General features: G+C 35.8%; 1 protein-coding gene across 1 annotated transcript in view; it reads right to left on the bottom strand.

Moving 5' to 3' along the window:
- Positions 1–26,773, bottom strand: part of LOC129221324 (protein prickle-like) — a 308,368-nt gene that overhangs the window by 8,762 nt on the left and 272,833 nt on the right. Inside the window, exons 4-7 of the mRNA XM_054855791.1 lie at positions 13,901–14,149; positions 7,625–7,828; positions 2,210–2,546; positions 596–598 (exon numbers count right to left, since the gene is read on the bottom strand). Of these exons, the coding sequence (XP_054711766.1) occupies positions 596–598; positions 2,210–2,546; positions 7,625–7,828; positions 13,901–14,149 (793 nt within the window). The remainder of the gene's footprint in view (positions 1–595; positions 599–2,209; positions 2,547–7,624; positions 7,829–13,900; positions 14,150–26,773) is intronic.

Raw genomic sequence — 26,773 nt, 5'->3', positions numbered from 1 at the left:
GTTCTACTACACCAACTTTCTAATAATAAAACGCATATTTAAAACACTTCAAGTAATTTGTAACTCAGAAGGTCTATATGGCGGGAAAAAAAGAAATTACTCTTAAAAATAGTCGAAAATTTCTTCAAAACAGCTTTTTACTAATATTCTGTTTAATAATAAAAAAAATATTTTACTAAGGTAAAATTCAACATTTTTGTATGTATATTATCAGTTACATAAGTTACGATCAAAAATCTGCAAACATTCGTTGATAAAAAGATACTTTTCAATGAGCGAAACTCTGCCTTTTTCTACTGTTCAGATAGGGAGAAAGTTGCGGAACGACACAAAATGGCGGACGGTGGAGCCTGTCGCCACTTAAGAGACGGATCGAGGGCTTTAAATAAAGCAACTCATTCAACATATTCTCAATGCAAGTTAAATTGAATATAGCAATACGCAAATGTAATGGACATAGTTTTTATCCGAAAATTGCAGTCCTTGAGCAAAAACCAAACATGATCCCCATAAGAAAAGAAAAATCAATTTTAGAAGGTGCTGCAGTTTATGGGACTCTTTTGCTATAGTCCACATTTATTTAATCTCAGAAAACCAACTGCAGTGAAGCCACGGCACGCGTTTTCATCAAGCACGCAATTTTTTGTGCAAAATTTCCTTCCAATCCCATGTGACAGCGATGATTTGTTAACATGAATTGGACTTTTTTACGGCACACTTTTATTAACCAAGCGATAGTTGCTAATTGGGAAGTGACTTTGGAGTACTCTATAGTTGTTGTACATTATTCGAAAAAACTACAAATTCGGGTAACAAAAGCAATCTTTCCTGAAAAGCACAACTTTTTCAATTTGACATTAAAATCGAACTTTTAGAATAAAATCAATCCCGAAATCCAACGGGATTGTAAACCATCTAGGCATACAGTTTTCAAGTAGTGCAAACAACCTAAACCTACCTGAAGATGTCATGAGAAAACTCGTGATAATTTACTAGCGGATGACCAAAATGGATATTCCGTTAATGGATACACGTTCATAGGTACTATACTCAAGCGAACGTGCTGAAGAAAGTACTCAACATTTACTTGAGGGTGAGTAAAATGGATATTTAAGCCGAAATCTGACGCGCTCTTTTTGTTTAGTAGGAGAGTCGAACTTTAATACATACTAACAACTATTTATTTACATCTACTACAAAAGTGATGCATGCCACCTTGCCACCAAGTTTGACAGTTCTTCAATATAGTCATCAGCATTGTGTACAGATTGTTTCTAACGAAGTGGAACTCGTAGGACACCTGTAGTAGTTCTTGTTCTGCTGCCTGTACTGCCACAAGAGTCCTGGAACTGTTCTGAAGTTAATGACACGAAGTTGTTCCTTCATCTAAAGCCCTGGTTTCCTAGGAGCGAATCGCCAATCTTCGGCGTCACTCCTCGCCGAGGAGAAAACTTGATTTTTCTGCGCATGCGTGCCCGAGCTAAATCGACGTCGTGAATGGCCACGCCGGAATCACTTGACTTTGATTTCAGCGTCACGGCGAGGAGCGACGCCGAAGATCAGCGAGTTCGCTTCTAGGAAAACAGGGCTTTAGGAATTAAATCAAAGTCATAAAGACAAGCCCTTGTGACTGACTTAATTCCTAAGATGATGGAACCACTTTGAGGCATTAGCTTCAGAACAGTTCCAGAGATTCTCGTGGCAGTCTTATCGTTCCATTTGAACTATCAGCAGAACAGGCGCTACTACAGGTGTCCAACGACTTCCGCGACGTTGGAAAAGGGCTCTACACAATACTGGTTAAGGACTGCGAAGTATAAAAAATACCATTGCAGAGGAGTTCAAAAGGAATTTTGCTCTGAGAACAATTCAAAGTCTTGGAAAAACAAAATATCTATAGTTTCAAAATGGCCCAGACAAAAAATGGTGGCTGAGATAAGGCTCATCACTCGCCATGAGACCTGCACCGTGTTCTCTTGCGGATCACACTTGGGAGGCAAGGAGCCTTTTGGATTCAGTGACTTTTGATCGCTACCGCTGCTTTTCTTATTCTTTATTTATATGGTTTCCTGTATTTGTTACTGCAGTTGTCTTCTATTCCTGCCATTCGGAAAAGAAAAAAAAATACTGAAGGACTATAAAACTTGGAGGCACATATCACTTTTGAACTAGACGTTAAACCAGTTTCGGACGAATAAGCAATACTTGCCTTTGCTACAGTGGACGGAGCAGTAGATGAGTCCCTTCCTGGGCAGGAAGGGCCTCCCGAGGAGTGGCGTATGGCACGCGTGGCACCGGAAACAGTGCTCCGTGGCGTGCCAGTGCTGTCCCTCGTGCGACATCTGTCCCTGGTCGACGCCGATGGGATCGCCGCAGGAGTCGCAGTACTCGGCGAAAGTGGCATCGAAGCAGTGCAGGCAGAAGGGCCTGCCGTCCCGCATCACGTAACGCTCCCCGCCCAGCTGCCGGTCGCACTCGAAGCAGCAGAAGTGGCGCATGTGCCAGGCGCGACCCTCGGCCTCGGTGCACTCGTCGGCGAAGATGATCTGAAAGAGAGAGTCATTCAGTGTTCTAGTTTCTTAAACCACTTTGGTAATCGAGGCCGTGTACACTCTAAAAACAACACTTTCAAAAATGACGAAAAAGTACTCAAATTTTAACATATTGCAGAATCAAAATGGCTCCGACTATGTGGTATTCAAATTTGAAACATTCAAATACTCAAATCAATACGTGCTCATTTTTGAATATGTAATAATTTCAAAATTGAGTAGGGTCTGGTGGGGGAAAGTGGTCAATGGGGTAAAGTGGTCATAATTCAAATAAATGGCTATACCTTAAAAATAAATGTTCGAATGAATGTGAAAATTTTATTTTAGAGTAGTGCAGTTAGAAACTACATTTTGAATACAAAATTTTACAACTGGCAAAATTTTATTTGGTAAAAAAAAAATATTTTGAGTGATTATGAATTTTTTAAAAATATAAACACCTTTTTTTAACTTCCTTGGGAAATTTTGTTTGTTAGAATTATGAACAGATTGACTGCACAGGAAGCTTCCTACATGTCTCAAGAACTCATACTCATTAGCAGTTAGCTGAATCTCTTTTGAATAATTTTTTAGAACAATTTTAGTAAGATGGGGTAAAGTGGTCATAATATTAGGCTTAACGAATATTGTTCTTTTAAAATCACTTAATCTTTAAGTATAAGGCAGGTATCAATTAAATATTAATTTCACTTAATATGTATTGTTTTTACAGTAAACAAGGTTAAATATATGAGTATATGCGCATGCATACGCATATACTCGTGTAGGCACGTATATATACGTATTCACATAAATGCACCAATAAACACGTATTTGGGTATCTCGTAGTATTTTTTATCTATACAGATATACATTCGACTATACACGTATATACCCGCTTATACTCGTACATATACGAACACTTATATACTCAGGTAGACACGACGTATATACACGTACATACTCGAGCTGACACTTACATACTAGCATATGATATACATGCATGCAGGGTGAGTTTAAACTCTTGGGCAAATTTTTAAAAGGTGTTAGAGAGGAGCATAAGAAGTAAAAATCATAAGAAACATATGGCCACAAACTCAACGCTGACGCGCTACATGCACGCAAAGCCAGAAAATAATGAATGCAAAACAGGTCACAAATTTATTACAAAAAAGACAATTTTACACAACGACTTAAAAAAATTTTAAAGTCATTGATGAAACTTGCGGCCGGCATATGTAATACATGCGTCGTAATCACTCTGTTGCAATTACGAGACCCTTGAAAAACTTTCATCAGTCTCTGCGCCTTTGTTGCGATGCGTGTATTAGAGCTACTACAGGCCTTACTTTTTAACAACTGTCTAAATATTTCTTAAGAACTAAAATGTCGGGTAAAATCATCTTTGTGTAACAAATTTGTGACCTGTTTTCATTCCATCGATTTCTGGCTTTGTGTGCATGTAGCGCGTCAACGACCATAAGTTCCTTACGATTCTTTGCTTCTTATCCTCCCCTTTCACACCACTTAGATTTTGCCAAGATCAAGATTCACTATGTAAGCATACATGTATATTAGCGGATATACTCGTAGATATACGTGGATACATGTACTGATGTTTACACGTAAATGTACGTATATACGTCTAACAAGTATATAATCGTGTTTACACGTAAGCATACGTATATACTCTTGCTTCCACATATATATATGTACGTGAGTAGGCACGTACCAAACACGCACTGGATATATCCACGAATTAACTCATGTATACCCGTATATGTATGTAAGTACACTACTGGCCGTTAAAATTGCTACACCAAGAAGGAATAATCTGAATGAAACAAAATTTTGCACACGTGATGGCAACATTGACACTAGAAAACGATTACAAAATGAAAGCAAAATGATCATTTATTACTAGAAAAATCTCACATGAATGGAGGTTTAAGTACCCTGTTGCGCCACCTCTAGTTGGAATTTAAGAATCGATACGGTCGAGCATTGAGGTACAGCAGTTTCGTACGATGTCTTACGTCTTCTCGTACCACAGTTGCTGTAAACGCGCCACTAATTTGATCAAATTTACAGGCTGTCCAATTTACCGTCTCAAGTGATCCCAGATATGCTCAATTTGTGACAAGTCATAAATCGCAGACCAGAGCATCACGCAGACCAGAGAAAGTGATAATGCGGAAGAGGAAATCCCTTTTCACCCTTGCTGTGTTTGACCGAGCATTGTCATGTTAAAAAATGGTTCCTGGGAGCCCCGTCGTGAGTGCTAACACGTATGAGTTTGATCGAATGAGTGGCACGTTTACAGCAACTGTGGTACGAGATGACGCAGGATATCGTAGGAGACTGTTATGTCTCAATGCCCGATTGTTTCGCTTCAAGTACATCGTACATTCACGCTAGAGGTGTCTTAACAGGGTACTTAAACCTCCATTTATTCGAGATTTTTCCAACCATAAATGATCAATTTGCTTTAATTTTGTAATCACTTTCTAATGTCAATTTTATTATCACGTATGTAAAATTTAGCTTCATTCTGGCAATTTCTTCTTGGTGTAGCAATTTTAATGGCCAGTAGTGTATCTATGTACACTTATATATGCGTATATACGTCGACTATACACGTATATACTCAGAAACTCAGGTATGCACATATATACTCGAGATACATGTGCAAACACGCAAATGATGTTCGTTTTGCGCGTATATACTCGCATATACACGTGACTCGTATATACTCGTGTAGACACGTATACACTCCTGCAGGCAAAAACGTATACATGCTTATACGCTCGTGTATACACGAATATACTTGAGTAGGCACATGCATGCATGCACCTGATGTATACATGTATTTATTCATATATGAACATGTTTACTCTTGTTTAAACGACACGTATATACTCGTGCATACTCGCATATACTCGTACATATACTTGTAACTATAAAAATAACCAAAATATACAAATAATAGGGTTATTTGTAACAGTTTTGTAGCTGTTTTTAACTATGACCACTTTACCCCATGCTATGACCACTTTCCCCCACCCCATGGGGTAAAGTGGTCATAAATACAAAGGGAAATGAAAATGTTATAAAACTACTTAAATCAATATTTTTTTCCCTGAAATTCAATGTACGTGTTCTTTAATAATGCAATGTAAAATAATAACAAAAAAAGTAGAAGTATTTAAAGAATTTATTGTATTTATTATCCACCTAAGTTGAAAACCTACGATTTTATGACCACTTTTCCCCACCAGACCCTACTAACCGAATTATGTGCTCATTTTTGAGTATGAAATAATTCGGCACACTATTTTAAAACATGGGTGCTCATAATTTGAAACAAAAGCTTTTAAGAAAATTTGAAAACATGAATGTACTCATTTTTGAAAACTTCATTTTTCTCAGTGTACACAATGCTACCCGAATTAAGGCAGAAAGACACTTCCCACGAAGATGGAAGTCCGTTTTAGCGCAGAGAGCACACGATAGTTGGAAGCACCATCTATCATCAGTTCGATAATTGTCATCCAAACCAAGAGCCGAATGACTCCAAGTTCAGTAATCCCAGAGGTGTTGATTTGGGATGGAAACTTGAAGGACTTTGTGACCACGACATAGTTAGCATTATCGAACACGGAGGATCTGTCGGCTTGGGCTGTCATCGAATCCGGAACTCTCCAGTTACAAGCCTTACCGACCAGGCCACCAGGGCCTTATTCAGCCTCCTGAAAGATTTCAGCAAGTGGAAAATAATCTAGAGATGGGCAATAGGGTGGGCCGAAAAAGACTTTTTTTTTTCTCGTTTCGATGATGGTTTGAGTGGAAAAAGTGTCTTTGGTTGAAGAAAGTACGCATAAAAAGTTAGCAATTTTTCGGACGATTTCTTGAGTACGCATAAAAAGTTAGAAATCTTGATCTGCCGCAATTGGCGTTGAAGTTTCTGCCGAATGCTGCTTTTTGAAATATTTACCAAAATATTAGTAAAAAAAATTAAAAAAGTATATATATATATATATATATATATATATATATATATATATATATATATATATATATATATATATATATATATATATATATATAATTTGTTTTCAAAAAATTTCATTTACATGCTTAAAGGGGTTTTCTTTTCTTTCTTAAAAAAAATGACGGTTGAAATAATGATAATTTCGTTTATTTAATTTTTCTGTTTTGAATAATACTATCGTATTTTCATGTTGCAACATGCTTTATATGTCAACACATTTCTCTATGCCCTACTTTTAACTTGGTGCTTTTAGATTATGTGATAATTTAAAAAATATATATTCTTAATATAAATGGTAACTAATAACAGATGCCAAAAAAAAAAAAATACTACTGAATTTAAAGCGGCTGCTAACAGGCTAAATTTGAACTTTCATGTCTGGTTATAACTTTAACAATAACATGAAAATTTTCTCACAAAAAAATTAAATCAAATTTTGAAATATTATTTTGAGGAAAAAAAACGTCATCATTATCAGCCCTGCCGATTACTTGGCCGATTTTTAATAGTCGATTAATCGGTAATCGGCAATTCTTGTTTCCAAAGTCAGCTGAACTTGGAAATAGATATATCACTTGTTTACGAAAAGAAAGGAGGAAATGAGTGAGCAGTATAACTGCTACTGCCCAAAGGAAACACGAATAAGGGAAATGAGGGGTAAGGGTAAAGTAAAATAGCTACGATAAATTGTTTTTGCAAAATGAATGAATAGGAAATTTATTTTAAAAATTATAGTACATAGAAAAATAATCACGAATTTTGTTATTGATTCTGCTGTTATTTCCATTCCAAAGGGTTGGGTTCAATTTTTGGAGCCTTCCATCTGTCAGATCTCAGAACTAAAGAAAGAAGTTTCCAAAAAGTTTGAAACAACTGTTTTGTTTCATGCAAAACTGTTTGGTCATTACCCTTTTTTTGAATGTTTGCATCGTTGAAAAGTTTACCTTAATAAATAATGCATTTACAGTTTATTCAGCAAGCAATAATGAGTGAGCAGTTAGTACTGTTCAAATCAGCTTTAAAGGTCTCATATATCGCTTACCTCGTCACAAGCAGCGCATCTAGGCTTCAAACTTTCTGCGTGGTGTCTCCCACAGTACAACTTGCCGTCACGAAAGAAGTAGATGAGGTCCACCAACAGTTCCTTGCAGACACAACAGGTGAAGCAACCAGGGTGCCAACAGGAACTGGCACCAGCACGGGACGCGAAAACGCCCATGTCGCCACGGGACACGGACTCCTCGCACTAGAAGAGACAGGAAGGTCAGGACATGAGCAATGGACAATAACTAACGAAAATCAGCAATGCATTTTCACCAATTTAGGAAGTAATGATTATAAAATTCTTGTTTTGAACCTACGTATATTTCACTAAAATTAAGATAACATGTAAAGTAAATCATTGTTTAAAATTTTCAGTTATCAAGTTGCAGTAAAAGCCTGACGATAAATCTTAATTTATAATCTAGTTTAGAAGACTGCCAAAGAAATTCCTGAAGAAATAATTACTCAGTGCTAAGGTGGAAGACGTCGGTAGTTTAAATAACAAATCAATCAAATGTTAGAAGCACCAGGAAAACTTTGCAACAGTTTTTTTTTTTTGACCTTGATGCTTTTTCATTTGTTAAAATGGAGGACTAGACAACAGCAATAAGTTTTCTCACTTATAAAAGGAACCAAGAAGCAGAGGTTTAACCAAAGTTTAACAAAAAGATTGGGAAGTTTCAACTTTCCTAAGGAAAACGGGATCGAATGAAATATCTGCCATATTAAAAAAAAGATTACAAGCATATGGATAAGTTCCTAGAATAGGGTGACCATATTCTTATATAAATTTGGTGACACTTGCAATTATTTATGGAAACATAACTATATATACGCCCATACTATAAATAATGCAGTAGAGGTACGATAGAAGACAGCTGTGACAATTTGGCATAGCAAACATATACGTACCTAAAAACCTAAATGTGAGGAAAAGGCAGCAAAAATTTTTCTCTAAGGAAGCAAAGCGATCAAAAGATAAATATTTTTTCATATTATGGTACAACTACTCACAAAACTAGCTAAAATTCACAGGGAAAAAACCCATTCCAAACGGCAATTGTAGCAGTAAAATTTTAAACTGGGTGCCAAAAAATGCAAAATGCTTAAATTTAAGGACTTTTTGGGCCTTTCAAGTACTAACAGTTTTCTGGGGCATAGGGTCAAAAAACTCCTAATTTTGCGACTATATCCGTGGACGTATGGTCACTCTGGTCTAGAGAAAAATTTATTTTAAGGAAGGAAAAAGCAAAAATATACTTCAACCCGTTGCACTAAGTCAAGAGAAGACCCACTCAACCGTTTGCACACTTGCAGAGAAGTGAGCGCGTCGACCGCATCCATGGAACTTTCCCGTTCGATTAAAGTTCTTCTCGCTCCCGGGGATGATGTCATCCGGATCCCCAGACTAATCCCGACGCTCATTTTTCACTCTCACCCCACCAAATCCTCGGCTGTGAGGCATTGTTGCCGATTATCGATTCAATGCACTCATCCCAACGCGTGTCTTTAATTTCACTACATTGCTTCCGAGTCCAAGAGATTAGCCAGTCGCGTTCTGTTCATCAGAATGCTTCTGGGGCTTGAAGCATTCCAACACTTCCTGTGGAAGGACGGAACTTTTATGAAACATTATTATTGTTTCTCATCACCCTTTCTTGATCTGACACATGTGTTTTGATGAGTAGAAGCAAAACGAAAACATCTATATTATTAGGTGGTTCGAAAACTAAAGTTGCAGCAAAGTTTACTTATTCAGAAGAAGATTTTAAAATTTAAGACCCTTCATTATTTGAAACAACCTTCAAGTTAATCATGTACTTCGTATTCATAAGTTAGCAGTGGTGAGGAAATTACTTCGCTTAACAGTTAATATGCAAGCGAAGCATATGCAGCTCCCTCTGATTTTAACTCAACCGCTGAGGCAACATAGGAAACACCTTTTCATCTCTTCTCTAGCGGGGAACATTTTCGCCTTGATGGGATCCTCAGATTTCACCACACAAGATTTGAGAGATCTGAAAAGATTTGAGAGATCTTGTGCCAACATGTCAGCGTATCTTTTCCTTTTTCGAAAAAGACAGGGGAGGGGGCAGTGCCTTTTCCCAACAGAACTGGTCAATAGAGTTCTCTAGCACACTGTTGATCATTCATTGAAAGCACCACAGCATTTACTCCTCAAGTCTCTTTGATTTCACAACAAGAACGGATTCTGCATTTGAAAATATAGATTTCACAAAACTGCAAAAGAAACTACAGTTCCATCCATTAGTATTCTTCTTAGTTAAAGGCACTGAGTCTGGGTAGGGTTATCATACGTAAAATAAAATCTCCAACACAAAGAAGGAGTTAAGCTAGATATACTCTAACTTTGGAAGATTTGTCTGCACACAAAACATTCCATTCCGTAGATCAAAATTTAACGCAAGACAAAGCAAAATCCTAAAACTTCGTAGGCGTTTTTTTATCTTGACTCCTTTATGGAAAGAAAGAATCAGTATATCATAAGTTTACTGAGTACAACGCTGTATAACAGGGCTGGAGAAGGTGGATCGTTCTCCCGACATTGTAGAAGGATTCGTTGGTACGTAGTTAGTGTGCTACAACATGCTTGGTGACATATGACACCCTAGGAACACTAGCACGGACTGATTCCTCAACTTATGTCCCGGCAAATGATCTCCTGAGGACATCTTGCCCGTTCACAGCAGTATTCACCTTTTTTGTGGCCCTGTTACACGGCCTTGTTCAAACTGTGAAATCTCACTCACAATGCCGAATCCAAAAAAAAAAAAAACGTTCACGAAATTTGACGTTAGCAGATAAATAAATTTGTTAAAAATTTTGAAAAGAGTAATAAGTCTGATGATGCTAACCATATGGGAAAATAAAGTTTTATCCCATCATCAAATCTTAGATAGGAGCATTTTTATTACAAGCATCATCAGCAGCGTGCTGCCCATGATTTAATTTTCCGCAAACATTCTTCAATAAACGCATTCTTAGCTTTATAATGCAATAAATTTGGGAGTTTCTTGCCGATACAGTCTGCCCACGGATTACACGGAGTTGGCAAACGTACAGTTAAGACGAGTCTATCTGAATGAGGGGGAAATTAAAAATTTGATGAGCGTGTTCAGCTCATTCGAATGTGACTCTGCTTAATGTACAGGCTAACATACATCTGCAAAAGTTGGCATTCCTGAAAACCAATAGATTCGTCCATTTCCGCCTGTGAACCGGATGTTTGCCTTTCCATCTAATCGGTGATCAGACTGTACAGATTAAGATAAATAAATGAATAATCAATAGGAAAAATAATAATATATACACTAGTTTGGGGGAAGAGGGTGCATATTATGAATACTGGTTAAGTTTACCATTAAATGTGATCATGATTGATATCAATTTTCTATCTCTTTAAAAATAAATATTACTTAAACTGTTGATACAAGGAATAAATAAAACGGATCACTTTCACTTTTAATTGCTGTGACATTTGGCTTCTTTAATGAAATAAAGCTTCTTCCGAATTTTTCCTACAAAAATCACTTTCCTATGAAAATTACTCAAATTATGTTTATACGTGACATTAATAGTAATTACTTTTTAGGAGGAGTGAAACCACAAAATACCGCAACGGGTGATATTCACTGCCTAAACGCTTTTGACAAAGCGTATAAAATATCAGCATGAAACATCAAGGAATGAAAATATTTACTTTTATTGATTCCGTGCAGAATTTCATCTAAACATTACAAAATTTACTTTTTTCATTTCCCTTCTGAAGATTACATTTATGTACATTTGAAAAAACTTATTCGCTGGAAATAAAAGTGATTATTCCATAAACCAGTCCAATATTCGGCAGAATTAGCAAACTTCAAATGAAGTTCCAACAGCAACAGAATTTCCGTCACCTTCAACCATCAACCTCCATCCCCCCCCCATAGGTACTATAATTTCAAAATGTGATCCTCTACGCGCTGTCTCAATCACATACTACGCAATAATTTCGTGTCATCAATTTCCCCGCTGTCAACGTCCCCTGACCCGCTTACCTCTTTCCTTGCTTGTTAGCCGCCGTTTATCAACATATATTTTTCTAATTCTTCTTCTCAATTAATTCGGATCACATTCGTAGATCACGAATATGAATCTGCAGTCAAAAAAGTCGCCACTTATCTGTGAATGCATGTGAACACTGTATCACAATGTTCTTCGGAATGTAACAAGTAATAAAAAAGTGAAATGGAAGTGATCACAGATTTCTGTAATTTGAATGTCGTCATTCATGCTTTTTTGATATCATCAGAGTGTAACAAATTGCTTCTTCTTCGTCTTCTTCATCTTTTTTTTTTTTTTTTTTTGGAACATCTATCATCTGCACTATTCGTATTTGTATACCAGAATACGAGAGCGAGAGCAAAAGAAAAGTCTTCTTTTACTGCTCCCTCGTATTCAAATTGTACTTTTACGATTTGCCATGAAAATAGCTTTCATTTAGACAACACAGTAAAATTTACAATGTTTTGAAGTTAAGTAAATTTATTTCACAGAAATTACATTACATAGATAGATTGTTTTTTTTTCTTTTAATTTTCAAGGATTTGTCGTCTTTTCTTTTTTCCAGTGCGATTTAAAATTTACATCTACCTTTATTGTGTAATATTTTCACGCCAACATTTTCATTCAGATAAGATATCCAGTCCATAATTAATTTTAAAGTTTCTGTAATCATACATTTACAGCTTTCATAATAAACATTTTGCTTCATTTTCTTCTATCGGTTTTTCCGTTTCGAGTTGTTTCATTTCAAAATTAATGGGCCGTTGGGTTGACACCCTCCCTGTATCCTGTATGCGTATAAATATGAAATAACAGGGTGACCAGAAATAACGCAACGCTTTCATTTGACTTATTCAGTAGAAACAAGAAATATTTCCTACAAATAACTTGATTTATTATGAAAAACGTGTCAGAGAAAAAAAATCACTTTTCTTCAAAGTGTCCGACTTTTGCAAATTTTGATGAAATTATTAGCCATTGGTCGCAGTTCGACCAGTGCCATTTGATTCCATTTCCAAAGCAACGAACGCTCCAGAGCTTCTAAACTTTTGTGAGCTTTCGTGCTTGCCCTTTCCTCTAAAATGTAACTGTAATAATATGGGGCTAAAGTCACCGTCCAAACACCGTTTCCAAAAAGTTGTTGAGGACGAGTACCACATCTTAAAGAAAATCTCTTTTTGATTCCATTGTTCATTTGGAATCAAATTGCATCAAAAAGAAATTTTATTGATTGTTCATTTTGGTTCCATAATGAATGAAAATGAGAGGTATTTTGCCTGTTGCACAAATTCCTGCAAACAGCATGACAAATTTGTGATTTTGACGATGTAGAAACCATGGAAGATTTGACTGGTAAAGTTGTTGACCGAATAATATCATTCTGATGATTGCATGAATGTTCCACTTATCGTCAGAAAACTAATCAGTCCCAGTGTGGAGTTGTTGCTCGTACTGGATCCTTCAAGATCAAGCCGCACTTGTTCGTTTTCTTCGATGAGAAGTTGCACTCGTTTCATCTTGAAAGGATGAAGGTTCAGCACCCCTTTAGCATGGACTGTGATTTTTGAGTAAACCCTGTCTCTCTCGCTATTCTTCTCATCGACAGTGGGCATTTTGGAATGCACGTTTTCTGATGAACTACTTCTTCTTGAGAGCGTTTACAGTTCTTTTTCGTCTCTTTTTTGAAAGGTCCCCTTTATGACCAAACAGCTAAATCTTCTGATTGCATTGTGAGGCACTTTGAGCAATCGAACAATCTCTCACACACGCTTTCCCTGACCATGAAGCTCTAAAATCGAGTAACGCTAGGTTCATCCAAACTTTTGAATAAAAAAATCGAGTTAGAATGGTAAGTGGAAAAAAAAACTTTAAATCCAGTAATAACGTAACGACATAACCATTTACCAACAGTCGAAGTTGTTTCAAGTCACAGTTACGTTATTCCTGGTCACCCTATTATGCACCCAACGGGAGGTCACTGTGACCTCCGAAAAAAATCCTTTTTCGGCAAATTTTGTCTTCGGCGATTTTTGGCAGTGTTTGGAGTTCTATTTGGCAAAATCATTATCATTCGGCGAAATTTGGAGTTCTATTCGGCAAATTGAGAATTTTCGCCCTCCCAAAAATTAAAGTTCGGGGCGTCCCTATATGCACGTTGCACTTACGTAACATATAATGCCGTCTCTAGCAGTTCTACTACACTTACGTTTTTGCAAGGCATGGGGCCATCTTGTAGCAGTTGTCGTGGTGTACCCCTGCCCAGTGCCTCCTTTTTCCTCTGCTGGGAGAAGAGACGCAGTTCCCGCGCTTCCTCCTCGCTGAGGGCGTTGCAATAACGCCCCTCGTTGTCGTGGGGCGGCAATTGGTGCAGCAGCTGCTTGATGCGATACCTCTCGCCCACGCTGTTCACATACGGTACCTTAGCCTCGGGCAATCCACTGAAGTACAGGTGCACCTTAAGGAAAAAAGGAAGTCTTGTTAAAAATCAAACGACAAATTGATTATTTCATGACAATATATTGATAACACATTCTATTTATTATTTTAATGTTATATAAATACCAAAAAAAAAGAGCTTGGGGGAAAAAGCTTTGCTAAGATGCATATCAAAAAAAAAAAGATAGAAAGAGGGGAAAAGGTTCGGTTTACGGTTCCAGCGCCGCGCCGCGCCGGAAGTATAGTGCACCGGAAGGATAAAATTCAACAGGTTTCTTGGTAGGTTTAGGCGGCGAACTGACTGAAATAATGAAGATTATCAAAGTAACAAAATATTCTGTAATTATTCATCCGTGTTCTTCAAAACTCTTTGGCACAACAAGTAGCAAAGTCTTCCGTAATTATGTATCCGTGCTGCGCAAAACTTATACAAAAGTAACAAAATATTCTGTGATTATGCTTCCGTGTCCCTCTAAACCAGCCCATTTAAACTGAAAAAGAAAAAAAAAAAATACAGAAGTTGTCTGAAAAGAAACAAATGATGCATGACTGCATCAATGAGTTAGAATTCTTCAAGTTGGAAAAGCAAACAAATGACTGAATTCATTTTCAAGACAATATTTTAACGTCATCCCCTTTTTCTCAAAATCACTTTTGATCGATGAAGCATCTTAAACACGTTCTTCATGGAGTGAACACTACTTTATCTGAAACTCATAAATATTGTGGAACTAAATCATTTGAAAGATGCTTTAGAATGCTAGTACATGCTGAGGAACGAACTTTAATTGCTGCAATTCTATTTCACTCTCATTATCAGGAATATTCTTGTCAGGACAACAGATTGGCCATTTATCGTGCAAAATAACAACCTCGCACGAATTAAAACGTGTCCCACAAAACAAATGGACACTTTTATCGTTGCCAAACGATCTACAATTAAAGTTTTTGGACAAACAAACGCTAGAAGTTGTCCTTGAGAATTACTGCATTACTAGGGGAGTGGGCTTTGAGCTATTTGTTATGGCTCACTGTCATTAGAAGACAGCAAAGATCCACTAGTTGTCGATGAAGGATTGGACTTTTAACCTCACCCTGTTTGTGAGGTTGCTTTTCGGGAGTTTTTTTTTTTTCCCCTGGAACGTATAGAACTAACTTCCAGTGACAAAATGTACTCACGCATGAACAGATTTATTGCATGTCAGTAGTAAATCGTCTTCGAACAGCGAGCGACTAAGAATTGTAGAAAAGCCGCCTCATTTGTTTGCGCACACAGTTAAGCGGACACATATCGGTAAATAAGAATCTTCAAAGAATTTGAAAAATCAGGTAAAAGATAATGAATACCTGTCAGTAAAAGTCAAATTAGTGTGTTACCTTTGAAATTAGAGTCTACAAAAAAAAAAAAAAAAAAGAGAGAGAGAGAGAGAAAGAAAGAAAACAAGAGGGAATTGGGAAGCACGTTGTTCAATTAATTAGTTGAGATTAAATAAGAAGAATCTTTTTCTAACAGATTGAGATTGCACACTAACTAATGATAAAGACTGAAAAAAATGTCTGGTCGCCGGGGGCAAGTAAAAGCAAATTTATTAGTCGCCACTCCTTTTTTTTCCTAGTCGCCATATTTTTTTAACCTCCCAATAAAAGTAATAAACAACAAATTAGCCCTTAAATTGTTAGAACTGACACATAAACAATTGTTCCAACCAATATAGGTAAACACAACTAATTAGTGAATTAATTGGCAACATAGTGGGGTTACTGCTCTGCTTATCCCTAATGTGTGATATCATTCTTTATTATCTGATGCTGTGTAAGATGAGCTTGCATAAGTGAAATTTTCGGGTTCGTTTGGATTTTTTTTTTTTTTTTTGGAAATATTTTTAATAAGATGTTCAAATGTATTGTGCTATGTCGCTCTCCCTCTATCTCTGTTGTAAAGGAAACTTCCCTCGCGTCCTTACAGAAGCATAAAATATTTGTAGGGTAACCCTACCTTGGGAAACTCGAAGAAATTCAAATGGTTGCAACTTCGGAACGGGACAGCAGTTGTCGTGTTTTGATCCGAAGTCGGAATAATCTTACTAATATTATATATGCGAAAGTTTGTCTGTATGGATGTATGGATGTATGGATGCTTGTTACTCTTTCACGCAAAAACTACTGAACGGATTTTGATGAAACTTTACAATAATATAGCTTATGCATCAGAATAACACATAGGGTAGTTTTCGTCCCGTTATGGGGGGCAAAACCCCCTTAGGGGGGCAATAAAACACAATTTTTGTATAAATTCTCTAATATTGGGATGAAAAAATACTTGCACATATTTACATTATATGTCCATCGAAAGCTCTGATTTTTCTGCTGAAGATGGCACCTGTTCGAAATTTCTAAGTAGAATAAAAAACGAGTTATGAGCTTTTAGATCCATGTTCGAAGGCTTTCCTCAACTCAATACAGTATTTAGTGTATCATCTCAACTCCCTGTCGATAGCGACAATTGTTGTATTGTTGACTTTCTTTGCTTTTCGTGATTGTTCAAGGCTTTTCTCAAGTCAAATCTTGAAGTAAGATTTTTGCACAAGATTGGCAAATAATACATGATTTGGCTGATGATTTTCCATTTAAACGGAACTTTAATGTAATTAATGGTTTTTATTATTATTTATGCTAATTGAACACTTACTCATTATCCAAACAACCAGCAGATCGCCAAAATTTTTGCAGAAAGATTTCCGTAGCTGATGCATTTGGCAGTTTTTTCAACGTTGCTGTTTTTGAAGCCGAAGACTACGTCATAATGTTTCTCAGCTTTCACCATGTAAACAAAATATCGCCAATCAAAGAATTTTCAAAAGACTTTTTTTACTGTGTTAAATAATCCAGCAACTAAATTAGGCAAATCCAGAAACAGCACAAAAACTTCCATTAATTTTCCTTTTTGCACAATTTCAAACAATCACCAAATTTTATTACTTATTTTGGTAACATTTCGGATGAAACTGTTTAGCGCCATTTTATGGTGACCAAAAATATCTCAGCATCTGGCGACGATATCTCTGTAACGAAAATTAATATCATATCGTTTTACAAAGTAAGGAAAGAATGGGGGAGCATCATCGAAGGTACCCCGAAACGACTTTCGCAAATTCGGTAAAATCGCACCAAGAGCCACAATGATTGAAATTTCCCGAAATAACTAAAGCAAGTATAAGGGGATTACGAGCGCAGCTACTTTTTTTTAATCACTTCGTACTTCATTAGCCATACAGAGAAGGTTTTAGACTCCATGTTAAAAAAAAAGTATCAACAGATTAATCTTTTTAAACATGAGAAGATTAATTTCATGTTTTTTAAATTTGTATATGCTTAAATATAGTGCTTTCGTTTCTAAATCAATACTACTTTGTTCTTTATACTTATTGCTATTTTAGTTTTATGGGTAAGGAAGAAACTCGATTTTTAATCACGTCAAAAAGATGTGTTTTAAATTTTTTTTACTTAAAACAAAAAACAAAAGCAAGTAACGATTTTTTCTAATAATTATTACTGACCCAGGCAACGCCGGGTATTTTTGCTAGTACTTAATATGTTTCATGTAAAGTTTGACCACGGAAAGATAGCGGATGACCTTGAAGTGGAAACATAATTTGTAATAGGTTGTTTCTTATTACTTTATAATAGACAGGATCAGCGAGAACGCGCCTCTTTTACTACACTGTAACAAATTTCGGAAACGTTTCTGGATATATCGGAAACGTTTCCGAAATGGTAGGAATCCTTCATCCAATAGCGAACTCCTCAATATTCAGAAAGCTTTTTGTTATTTCAAGATATCTAGAAGCGGAAGTGATGACGCAACGCTTCGAAACCTATTTCATCCTTCCAACACAGGCGCCAATGAGTCGGAAATAACGAGAACTTCTTTTTTCTTATCTATGGTTGCTATTGGATTGCTTGTTATTTCATGTCTAGAGAGTAGTAAATTGTGTCGAAACTAATTTTACGCCTTTCATTTTGGGCTGCTCTTGATTTTTTAGAAGATGTACGCAGCTATTAAGTTAGTTAATAACGATTTGCTTATACAATTTCCGGTGCAACCGTGATTACATTTATATTGTGTGTTCAAGCGTGAATAGTTTCAACACCCGTTTTTATACTTAATGAAACGAAACCCTTTGGATTACTTATCCAGTTGTAATGGAGGTACTTAGATTTTCTTCCGCTCATGTTCACTTGTAAGTATTAATGAATATTTTAAAAATGTTGTTATATACATTTATATTTTTGTTGATTTGCATTTGATGAGGCTCCAATTGTAACTGTTTTTGGGTTTATCGAATTAATTTAAAGTTATCCTACATACCTGTGAGCGCAGTGTACTATTTGTTGTAACTAACTGAAACTGATTAATTACGCAAAAGAAATAAGATTTATATTTGAAAAGCAATCACAGAAAAGTTATTTTGAAATACTTGGATATACATACATTGGTTCAAAAAAAAAATCAATTGTTTAATTCATTAAAAATATGGTAATGCAAATGCTTTCTAATATTGTAATATGCTTCACAAAAAATGTGCCAGTATTATTTATCTTTTTTTATTATAATTTATTCATTTATTTAAAAATATTTATACCATTAGAAAATGGCCCAGTTATCTATTAGTAAGCTACATAGTTATGCAATTAATTCATGTGCTTATTCATTTTGTTAAATGTGGTTGACAATAAAAAATTCCTTGACATTAGTTTGTTCGGTAAATAACATTTCCTTCGTGGATATACTAGTTTAATATAGGACAGTCAGGAGGAATGAGCCAGAGGCAAAAATGGAACAGCTGCATTTACAAGCCGAAATAAAAAGAAATATTATTTCATGTCATTGTTTTAAAAGTGATCCTTTTTTAAATACTATGTTATTAATTAAATATACAATGTACATATGGGGAGAAGACGAGGGGCGTTCACCACGCAGACTGCCATTGACATTTTCAGGGATTGCTTTTTTTAAGGGGGGGGGGCGCTTTATAGCATTTTATGGGTTCACCATCACTCTATGGTGTGGGGGGGGATCTCGTATATATGAAATGGAGTAATCATGCAATAGAATTCAATGTTTTAACAAACAAAATATGTAATGCATTTTGCGCACATTGTAAAAATAAAATCAGTAACATATTTTGATAAAGTATTTACATTTGTGATGAACTGGAAAAGGGCAAGAACAGAAGAATCACCCGGAATGGTTCCAACAGGAGGACTTGGTGTCATATTTAAATTCACCAATTTCTCTGTTGGCACTTTTCGGTACACTTTTTTCGTCAGAGAAATAGACTTGACGCGAAGGGAAGGTAAGTTCTGTCAAATTTTATCCGAAAATAAAAGCTATCAAGTTTGATACAAGATATGTTTTTAAGTTCTGCTTTAAAAATACAATATGTTGATAATTTTGTCTTGAAAATATTGAGAGAAAAACTGAAGTTTAATATTGTTTAACAAACAATCCCACTTTTGAGAAAGTACTCCCCTTCCCTCCCCCGACGATTTTGTGATTATGAATGAAACTACTATATTATTTCATAAATTTTCAAAAATTTATAACTGTGCATATGTTATGCTGTTAACCATGCTATTTGTCATTAGAAATTCAGAAAAAAAAATTCCACGAATGATTCTAAAATTGCTTGTTTCATTGCTCTTAGATATGAAAGAATTGAAACTGATATGGCATGCAATACTATTAAAAAAGAATTATTTTTTAGAAAAAATCACGGAAAAAGGATTCCGAAATTCTCAGAAACGTTTTTGAAAATTGTTTGGAGAATTCCGAAATACTCGGAAACGTTTTCGAAACTTTCATGAACCACAGCTGCACAGAATACTCAGAAACATTTCTGGAAATTACGGAAAGAGGATTCCGAAATACTCAGAAACGTTTCTGAAAATTACAGAAAGAGGATTCCAAAATACTCAGAAACATTTCTGGACATTACAGAAAGAGGATTCCGAAATACTCAGACACGTTTCCGGACATTACAGAAAGAGAATTCCGAAATACTCAGAAACGTTTTTGAAAATTTCATGAACCGCAGCTGCACGATATACTCAGAAACGTTTCCGAATTTTTTTTACAGTGTAGGCGCTTTCTGACTGTTGCTAACCACTATTACAAATGATACGTATAATGTTTCCGCTTTTAAGGTCATCCGCCATCTCTCTGTGGTCCAGTATGATCTATTAACGTTATTTGTTTTGAGCTTTTTTAATGTGCTTGAAAACTTAACGTGTACATGAAAATAACGATGTTTCTTCACGATTATTGATCAGCCATTGGAAAATTTTACCCCTTGAAAAACATAGGCGTGCGCACGGGGGTCACCAGGGGTACCGTGGTATCCCCATTAGTACATAGAAATGAAAGTTACTTTGAAAGTGGCTAAATTTTTACATTTTTAGGTTTATTAATTTCTTACCTCATACTCTTTAAAATGCTTTTTTGCTCACAATATTTGAAAAAATTTCTTAAGCGAGCAAGTATGGGAGCCTTTCCAAGCGCAATTTCAACCTCCTGGTACAGTGGTACCCCCATTTCTGAAGCCCTGCGCACGCCTATGTTGAGGAATAGTGGATAGTTGGAACTCAGTGCGAAAAACTGAAATATATTTTTTAAAGAACCGAAATGCCGTTGGACTGTATAGCAGCACTTCTCTGGGTCAGGAGTGTGGTTCGAGGGACATCTGTTTGATGCCCCAGTAGGGTGTGTCTTAAAATGCTTTTTAAAAAAAAGTTTTGAATTTCTTATGGGGCACCCCTTTAATTGCTTCCTTTTGATGAAAAAATACACACATAAAAGTTTCATAGACTTTAAACATAATTTAGGGGGTGCTACCAGTGATTAAAATTACATTCATTGTGAAAAAAATGGTGTAAAAATCAACTCCCCAATACATCTTGTCATATTTTTAATCAACATGAAATTAGGTTGGTTGGGTTTAACATAACACAAATACCTATTTCTTACATATACAAGAAAATAATAAGCATTCCATGATTGTCATTTTATGTAATAATGTCAAAAAAGCATCCGAAAGTTTCGTAATGCCATTCATATCACAGGTTTACACTTTCGGTCTTTGACATTCAGCAATATTGTAGTTTTTTTCTTTGTTACTTCCATGTGACAATGCAAACTTTTCACTGATTGCTACTTATTATCCAGACTAAATAAATAAATTAAAAAAAAAAAGAGAGAGAGAGAGAGTTGACAAATTTTGCAGCAGTGTTAGCACCCTCTAAATATTATTCAATTTTTATTTTTCAGGTATGAGAATTTTTTTTTCATCCAAAGGAACCAAATGAGAGGGTGCCTCATGAAAAAATAACACCTTTAAAAATAAGACGCACCCTAATGCCCCAGGTTCAATATTACAGCTTAATTTATCCACATGCAATTTTCTTCTAACTTGATTTGCATTCGTGGTGAATGAGTCATCGGCAGGCAGTATAATACTTTGTTTCAAACGCCCTCATTAAAACGACTTTCCATTAAGCAGCGATTTAAAACCTCAACACACAAAGCACTTTTTACGATCGCGCAGACAAAATCATTCACGTAACTCGTTCTGCGGCATGTCGATCGTTAAACCTGAAAATGGCCGTCACGAGGGGTCATTCGAATCGGGAAAACGCGATGAATCGGGCATTAAATCCCTATTTAGACCCAATTAAAAGGGATTTAGAGGTCTCGAAAAACACGTTACGAAGGGCGATAAAATATCGTTTAAATTAAAGATTTAGGGTTTTTATGGCTTGGAATGCACGAAAAATATACAATCGATAATCGTTTGAAATTTTTTAGATGCATCTAAATGCGAGACCCTTGCTGGTTCATTTACTTCTTTTATTTTTAATTAATCAACTTATTTTTTAAAATTATTTCTGTGATTCTAAGATTAATCGAGAGAAAATTCGATAAATTTTGTGAAGTTTAGTTCGTTTGGATACGATAAACTAGTTAAATTTTTAACAAAAAAAAAAAAAAAAAAAGGAAGGGGGGGGGGGAGAAGCAGACCAAAGGTAATAAAAAAGTAACTAAAAATTACTAGTATTTAACATTTATGCCATTTAAAGGAAATGCGTCAATGTCACGATTGTGATAATGTTGTGACAGTACTGCTTTTGGGCGGGAGACTGAAGGAAAGAATCCATTTTGCAAAACAAAAGAGATCCATAATGGATCAGTACCTACATGCATATTTATTGAACAAAAAAAAAAACAAAAAAAAAAAAAGTTGACAAAAGTAAATAAGTAATACTTTAGATAATAATAACAAAATATGCAAGATATAGTTGAAGTGAAATTCCTAGTACATCTAGCTAAAACAAGATTTTTAGGTGCCTGTCCTATGATACCTCATATACCTGTTTATTTTGTTTATTGGTTAATCTAACTCTGCAGAAATTTTAGATTAGTTAGTCTGCAGAAAGTAGTTTAGGAAATAAAACTTCATGTCATTGAAACGAACCAGAGCCTGTTGATTCATGTAGCTTATTTGGTTATTATTATCGAATAAATACCATAGATAATAATACAAAAATATGCAAGATAATTGAAGGAAAATTTATCATGCATCTAGCTAAATTTATCATGAACAAACCAAATGGTTTGGCTGGGCATGTTTTCATGAACATGAAAATAATGTACATGAAATAATTCATATTCATGTATGAAATAATTCATAGATGAAATAATAATATTTCATGTGTACATGAAATAATTCATATTCATGTATGAAATAATTCATACATGAAATAATTCATTAAGTGTTCATAATGTACATGAAATAATATTTCATTTCATGAAAATAATGGCTTGAACTGGTCATGAACACCAGTTCAAGCCAACTAGTCATGAACACCATTGGCTTGGCCATGAACTAGCCAAAACAAAGACGTTTAGGTGGTTATCCTGTGATGCCTCATAAACGTCTTTTTTTTTTTTTTTTTTTGTTTATTCGTTAAGCAAAGTCTGCAGAAATCTTAAGATTAATTAGTATGCAAAAAACAAGGTCCTGTTTAAGGAAATACGACCTCAAGTCATTGAAAGAAACCAGAACCCGTTGATTCATGAAGCAAAAATGTGCCCCGCATCATTCTGTCGCGCCAAGAGGTCATCTGGAGCGTTTATTAATTTCTCAAAAGGCCGATATGGTCCGGCGGGCAATGAAGAGGACTGTGACTAATGACGAGCGACGCCATGTTGGCACCATGTTTCAGAGCGGGCACATTTAAATACCTCGTATGCATATTCATGAGACGCCTACGAGATTTTCTGAAGATGAAAGTATCTATTTTTATTCGACGTTGAAATCGTTTGAATCGGTCTACCTTCCGTTTTGTATCTACATGAACGTCACGTATGTGGGAAGCTCAACTTCGTTGTTAAAGATTGTATTCTTCCACCAGAATGATCTGTGTCTAATCGGAAACAAAATGAGCAAGAAAAACTTTTCAAGTGGCACGCTAATTAGCGTTTAAGAAGTTGAAACCATTGAGTCACACATCCGAGGCGGGGTAAATCCTTGAAACTGCCCCCCCCTACCCATCGTCCTTCCACTTTTATATTGAGTTTCAAAGAAAAAAACTAATAAAGGTGAATTTTCTGCTCTTTAGAAGTTGTCGTCCGGTGCACCATGACCGAGCCGGGATTCGAACCCGGAACCTCCCCATCTGCAGCTAGACTTTTCAAACCACTATAAGGCGAGAGACAAGTATGAAAATTTGGTGGCGAAGAGCTGAATTACTTGCCAGAGAATCTCTGATGGGGGGGGGGGGATGCGCTGAAATAAAAGTTTCATTTTGCATGCAAACAGAGAGGCTGTAGTATGGCAATTTGCATCCAAACAGAGAGGCTGTAGTATGGCAAATTACAACCTCTCTGTTAGCGTACAAGATAAATTCAAGAAATGCAAATAAGCCAATTCTTACGCGATTGAAGTGAACTTTCCACTCTTATGTCCATAGCATTCATAGGTCAGTAATAGGACAGCAATGTATATCAGTTTTCAAAGCATTCTTCTTGGTAATGGCATTTGGTATGGCTTCATATCTAGCAAAGCATATTCAGTATTCTTCATATTTGGCAAAGCATATTCAGTATTCCTCATATTTGCCAAAGGATATTTAGTTTTCTTAAAAACTACAGAGGTAATCAAATCGGCAGCTAATTTGTTCTTCATAATTTCTCCCGAATAGCGGTCAAGAAAAACTTCCCTACAACGTTATCCCGCTATTCGTTCAGGATAATCCCGTTATATCAAGTAACGTTTTTGCGCTAGACATCATCTTATCATATTGACTGAAATGCTACCTGATACCTAGGTTACGGAGGATCTCATTGGTCGTACTCGGAAGATGGTCGGTGCTCTATAAAACGACCGGCGGTGTCGATGTGATGCAGAAAGCAACGAATCTTTTTTAATAACTATGTTGTGATTGAGTTACAATACTATAGACTAGTGGTACCCGCCAGGGTCGGATATAGGATTTCATTTTAGGGGGATGCATGCTCAAGAACTACGTACAAAATTTTCTTCTGAACAGCAGCCCCCCGTAAAAAACTCTTCAAATATACAAACAAAAATCATTGAAATCATAAAAGCACTTCAAATATGCTTACAAAAATCATCGAAATCATTTTAAAAGTTTTCTTAAAAATAATTTTTCAGTTTTAGAATGTAAGCCGAAAATTTTCGGAAACGGCAACTGAAAGTTTTCGGAAATTTCGGAGAATAAAGCCCCTGGTTGATTAAATATTTGCATAATACTCGACACATCCATCTTGTATGCAGAAAAATAACATCACTTAAAAGAAATAGTAAAAATGCGGCAAAAATCTAATTAAAAATTAAATATTCCATAAATATAGTGCGTACTTGTTAAATTACTCACCGACTGATTAATTCCAATTGTAGAAAATTGGTGGTTGACGAAGACGTCACAGTCTCAGAGTCTGATACAGGAACTCCAGATATGTTTCCATCGGTTTTGGGTTCATCAGTTTTTTCAACAGTCAAAAAAAAAAAAAAAAGACCACACTGCTTTGTCACCCGAACGCTTCATTGTTTTTGTTTTGGATCAGGGGTTCCTGAAGTGGGTGCCGCGAGCTGTCCATATTTTCAATATGCGTGTATAATTGAAATAGATTAGGGTGCAGTGAAAAAATTGTAATTTATCAAAGGGTGTCGGAAAAAATTGGGATATGTTGGGAACTGTTATATGTAGTTTTATTTCTAACAAACGCGGCTTTTTTTAACAGAGTTTCCGCCTATATTACGGTGGGCTAGTTTACGAGAAACTTTGAAAAATGAGGTTTTGTGCTAACACGACACTCAAATTTTACATTTTTTTGCACGATACTAAATCCAAAACACTGATTTAAATTAATAAACTGTTTACAGCGCATTTAAAAATAAACTCAGCACGACTAAAAACGAGACAACCTAAAAATTGCAACAGAAAGAAATTATAATTTACTCAAACTTTAAATTAACAAAAAACATTTACACACTCAAATGTTTTATCGATTGAAGCGATGCCTGTAGTTTTGGATATGGTTTTACAAAAACTATCGTTGATTAAAATTCTTGCATAAAAAGTGACCTGGCGTCAGACACTTCTTAGTTACTCTTTATTATACTGGCTCTTGAACACAGCGTCGCAGACTAAATGTCTCAAGAAAAGCTATTTTACTGTCTACATTTTAAAGACATATGCTATGAATAGAAATGTGACAGTTAATACCCCCCAAAAATTAAATATTCGAGAACTATTTACGGTTTCTCATTATGGGTTCGGTTCGGCTTTTTGTTCTTTTTTTTTTCCAAGCAGTCATTTTCACCACCCAAATGCAACGAACCTTAAAACAGGTTACAAAGTATTGTCACAGATTTTGATGGCGGGGGGGGGGGGTCATGACCCGCCATCTTGTATCCACTTCTTACGGTTTCGATCAAGTTTTTTATTTTTTTTTTGAGCAAACATTCAAATACTGTTGCGGGTTTTGGGGGGAGAGCATGATCCCCCCCTGTACCCGACACTGGGCTTTGCCCGTAGTAGAAAAATAAAAGATCATTTGGTTCGGCTGAATATTTAAAAATAATGGATGATGAATTTCTCGCCAATTTGCTATTTTCATTTGCTCGCCCATGTTACGGTCTCACGTTATGACAATTTGCTAGGTAAAATGTTCTCAAAAGTGGAATAGAAAAAGAACAAAATCGAATTTTTGAAAAATTGTTTCGAGGTGCACACCATCATGCTACAAACTAATTTTGTACCAAATTTCATGAAAATCGGCCCAACGGTTTAGGCGTATGCGCGTCACAGAGAGATATCCCGACAGAGATCCTGACAGGAGATCCAGATATCCAGACAAACTTTGAGGCTTATTATTGATAAAGATAACTATACAGTATTTCAATAAAATCTACATGATTACTAATTTCGATTATTTTAAAAGTATATGAACTGTTGAGGTTCAATCTACAGTGACATAGTTAGTACATCAAATTTTTCTAAATTTCTCATATTTCTCAAGGATCGTGTGCAATTTTCAACTACTTTTCACGGCCCTAAA

This window comes from Uloborus diversus, chromosome 4, assembly GCF_026930045.1.
Source record: "Uloborus diversus isolate 005 chromosome 4, Udiv.v.3.1, whole genome shotgun sequence".
Lineage (NCBI taxonomy): Eukaryota > Metazoa > Arthropoda > Arachnida > Araneae > Uloboridae > Uloborus > Uloborus diversus.
The sequence above is the reverse complement of the archived record's forward strand: the minus strand, read 5'-3'. Positions and strand labels throughout refer to the sequence as shown.